General features: G+C 67.2%; 2 protein-coding genes across 2 annotated transcripts in view; both read right to left on the reverse strand.

Moving 5' to 3' along the window:
* Nucleotides 1-309: 309 nt before the first annotated feature.
* Nucleotides 310-1899, reverse strand: MNEG_5070 (hypothetical protein; the record flags this gene model as incomplete). Its single annotated transcript, XM_014046450.1, has 5 exons — nt 310-323; nt 432-883; nt 1111-1191; nt 1359-1453; nt 1846-1899. 5 exons carry the CDS (start codon nt 1897-1899, stop codon nt 310-312), a joined length of 696 nt encoding a protein of 231 aa, XP_013901904.1.
* A 1444-nt stretch (nt 1900-3343) lies between these two features.
* The window catches only part of MNEG_5071 (hypothetical protein), a gene marked incomplete at both ends in the record, with an annotated part of 4434 nt that continues 3675 nt past the window's right edge, over nt 3344-4102 (reverse strand). The window contains one exon of the mRNA XM_014046451.1: nt 3344-3836. Coding sequence (XP_013901905.1) covers nt 3344-3836 — 493 coding nt within the window. The remainder of the gene's footprint in view (nt 3837-4102) is intronic.

Raw genomic sequence — 4102 nt, forward strand, 5'->3', positions numbered from 1 at the left:
GGGGGGGGGGACGTTGGGGGAGGGGGGATGGGGTGTCAAGGAGGCACATCGTGGGGGGAACAGGGATGGTGGGTCGCAGGGAGAATGAGAAGCAGGGGAGTGGTGCAACTGGATGCGACGCAGGTGGGGTGGGGCCCGGTCGCTGTGCGCCGGAACAAGCCCGGACGGGAGGGCTCCGCGACAGGCGCCATGGCGTGAGCGTCCGCCGAGGATGCCTGTACCAGAACCCAATCCCCCCACCGCCAGCAGCTGCGCGGCCCCTGGTCACGCCCAACCGTCCCGCCCCCTCCAAGCAGACCCCTGCTTCTCTTAATCACCAGCACCTTTGCACCCCCGCACTCCTCCCCAAGCCCGGAACGCCCCCCTCGCCGAATATGTTGTGTTGAGCACATGCTCCCCCCCACACACACAAACACACACAGCCAACCCACCCTCGGGCATGATGGTCGTCTTGCCCTCCCTGTCCCACAGGTACATGTCGTGCACCGCCTCCAGGTTGCCGCGCTCGTACTCGCTCGACTCAAACTCGTCCGTCACCCACGTCGCGTTCTCCACCTCGCGCTTGGCGCGCGCGACCGCCGCCGCGCGCGCCTTGGGGTCCGCGGGCAGCCCCTCCACGGCCGCCTCCAGCGCCTCGCCGCTCGACTCCATCAGCTCCCCGGGGATGTCCTCCCTCTCCTGATTTACGATCCGCGGGACCTCCAACGCCACCTGCCCCCGCCGCCCGCGCCCGCCGCGGCGGCCGCCGGGGCCGCCGGGGACGGCGCGCTCTGCGGCCTCCTCCTGGGCCGCCTCGTCTTTGTATGCCTCCTCATACAGCCAGACAAGGTCCTCTGTGTTGAGGCCGTTGTCAGGCCACTTGCGGCCGTGCTTCTTGAGCCACCTTTTTTTGGGGGGGGGGGGGAGGGTTTGGGATAGAAGCCGGAGGGACATGCGTCAGGCGAATGAAGGGGGCGTGCTGATTTGTGTGTTGTTGGGGCGGGTGTATCGCGAGCGTTGGGTGGTGAGGAGGGGGCACCACGCGGCGCACCGTCGATCCCGCGACCATGACAGACCAGCGGGAGAGAGGGCCGCGGGGCGCGAGGGGCCGCGGCAGGCCCGCCTGCCCACTTGGCCCCCTCCAGGGGCCACGCCAGTGCGGGCACCCCATTTGACCCCATGCAGTCGAAAATGTGCCAGGCCCTCTTGACCCTGTGCGCTTGGAAACGCGCCAGCCCTCCCCACCAGGGGTGACGCCCCACAGGCGGCAGCGCATCTGCCGCCACCATCGGCGCGACAGCCAGCCGCCGGCCGCCCCCCTCCGACCGCAGCCAACGGCCCTCAAAAGTAACCCCCCGCCGGCGGTTGTGACCTCCCACCTGTCGTAGAGCTTGTTGACATCCTCCCTGTACTTGGTCTCTGGCTCGTCCCGCTCTGAGTCAAACACCTTGAAGTACAGCTTGGGGTCGGGGAACTGGGGAACGGAAGTTTGGGGGTCGGCGTGCGTGGGGCAAGGGGGACGGGAGGGGCGAGGTGAGGTCAGGGGTGGGCGGGGGCGCGAGGGCAGGGGTGCGTGTGTAGGGGCTGGTGGCCCGCGAGGGCGGGGCCGCTGCGCGCCTGAAGCTGCGGCTGGGGCGGCTGCTGCCGATGGCTGCCGCGGCCGCGCGGGTGTGAGGTCCTGCCCAAGGCGGGGTGCACACTGTTGATAGTGCCACGAGGCACCGCATGCGCAGGTCTTCCGACAGCGGCCGCTGCTTTTGGACCCCGGCCTCCCAGGCCGCTTCACATCAATGCAGTACGGCTGATGACGCCATGCGGCGCCATGCAAAGTCGCCATTGGCATAGCATGTCGCGGCGTGGACTCACAGGGGTGTTGTCCACGACCACCCGCGAGTCATCCTGATCCACATTGGGCGCCATCCTGCCGCCCTCGACGCCGCTGCTGACACAGCTGCAGGCAAGGCGCTACAGGCTAACCGGGCCCGCCTGCCCGCGACGAGCTGCGGTGCAGGGCGGACGGATGACGCGGATGCTGAGAGCGGTAAATGGGACTGGTCGGCTGCTGGGCCGCGGCGACGTGATGGGCGACGCAAAATCTATTGCCTCGCCAACGCAGCACTCAAGGCGGCGGCCGCTGCATTGAGTGGGTCTTGCTCAAGCCCACGGCACACTGAGCAGCGTATCACCCCTTCCTATGATTCAATCAGGACCGACTAGCAGCTCAGAGGCTGCGGTCTTCGCTGCTTCGGGCTTGCCTGATCGTATAGCTGGCGGTGCTTGAGATCCACTGCAGCTCGGAGGCTGCGGGATATCGTAGGATATAGGCCAGCAATACAGGATGTTATCGGGCCTCGAGCAGGGCTCAAAGGCCCCCTCGAGTCTGTGCTGCAGCAGCAGCCACCGCGGTTTGATGCTAGCACGGCTGCGTGTGATTGAAACCTGCACCAAAAGACCGATGCAAGCCACCGAAAAACCCCTAGAACCAATGGGAGTTGCTCGGACAAAATTGCCTCAGTGATCTGGTGTGTTGAGCGACCACACAGCAGAGCTTACGACTGTGTTACTCAACAATCAATACTGTGGTCTGCATCCGCTTTACCACGGCGGGACTGCTTGAATCCGCCAGGCCGTCCGGCCGGCACAGGTGGCCAGTTTGAGTTTGGTAGAGCTGCAGGGCTTGGCCGCGTTCATGCTGGCTGCAGGAAGTCACTACTGCATACAGGCTGTCAGTTCCGATCTCGTCTGCCGCCAACAAGCGGTGCACCATACCAGCTGCCCCTCTTGAAAAAGTCAATGTTTGACCAGTCTGTACGGCTTTGCTGGGCCCCTCTTCACCATCCCTCCGTCGGTCGAAACGCCACCCCACAAACGTTTCCTCAGCTGCCAGAACTGCTTTCTTGTGGTCTGAGCTAATGAACGCTCCAGCTGCAAAACTTTGTTGTCCTCCCAAGCGGTGCTGGATTGCCTGGTCTCAGACACCTGTCATGACCGCAACTCACAGAAAACAGCCGGATTACTCTGATGTGGGGCAACGCGGCCCAAAATGATTGGCTGTGCTGCGCGGGATGTGTCTCTACCTGTTGCTTTTGTCAGAAGCAGCGCCGCGCCGTGTTGCTGCCCTGCCCTATACCTGCTAACACCAACACACGCGCCATGTGTACATGCGTGCGGCTGACCCGCGCAGCCCAATCCAGCACACCAGATATCAGGAAGGTATAAAGTAGTCAGAGCTGCGCATGCCCAATACACATATGAGGATATGACACGCACCGCGGGCGCCGCGCGCTGCAGCGCGGCGCCCCGATACCCTGCGGCGGTCGCGGTTTGGCCCACACAGGTCGCCTCCAGAAGCTGGGCGGCCCCATCACTGCTGCTCAACAGGACAGGCCGCCCGTTGCGCCACAGATGCGCGCGCATCGGTGTCGTCCAGCGGCACGTTTGACCACTGGGACTGCCCCGAAGCGCGCACATCGTCCGAGCCCGCCGCAGCCTGCTGCTGGTGCAGCTGCTCCCGGCTGTCTCCAGACAGCCACTGCTGCGCGGCCGCGCCCGCGTCGGCCCCCCCGCCCGCCGCCAGCGCCAGCTGCTGCGCGCCCGCCGCCGCCGCCGACTTGCGGGCCGCGCCGGCCGCGCCGACCAGCGTCTCTGCGGACGAACCAAAGCTGTCATGAGGCGACCGCGCGCGCGCGGCCGCCAGGCCGCGGCCGAGAGGGCCCTTGCGCGCGCCCGCCCCCTGTATGCCCCCGTGCTGCGCCAGCCGCGGCAGCTTCAAGTTGGTCAGGGAGGTGGATGCCAGGCCGCGCGGGCTGTCCGCGCCGCGGGGCGCCGTGTCCTGGAAGGGGCAGCCGTCCGACGAGCTGCGCTGGGACAGCTGAGGGCTCGCGCAGGCGCTGCGGCTGCCAAGGGACTGACGCGTCGGCGCGGCCGCCACCTGCGGCTGGTGTTGCGCGTGTGGCTGGTGCTGCGGCTGCAGCTGCCCCCGGAGCGCGCGCTCAGGCGCAGCCACGCCGTTGCCCGCCTCCGTCAGCCGCCGCACCCCGCGCTGCGACGTCCCCGCCACCGCCGCCGCCGCCGGGCCGAGCGCCGCGACGCCGTTGCCCGCCTCCGTGAGGCGGTGCGGCGG

This window comes from Monoraphidium neglectum (assembly GCF_000611645.1).
Source record: "Monoraphidium neglectum strain SAG 48.87 unplaced genomic scaffold scaffold00738, whole genome shotgun sequence".
In the NCBI taxonomy this organism is placed as follows: domain Eukaryota; kingdom Viridiplantae; phylum Chlorophyta; class Chlorophyceae; order Sphaeropleales; family Selenastraceae; genus Monoraphidium; species Monoraphidium neglectum.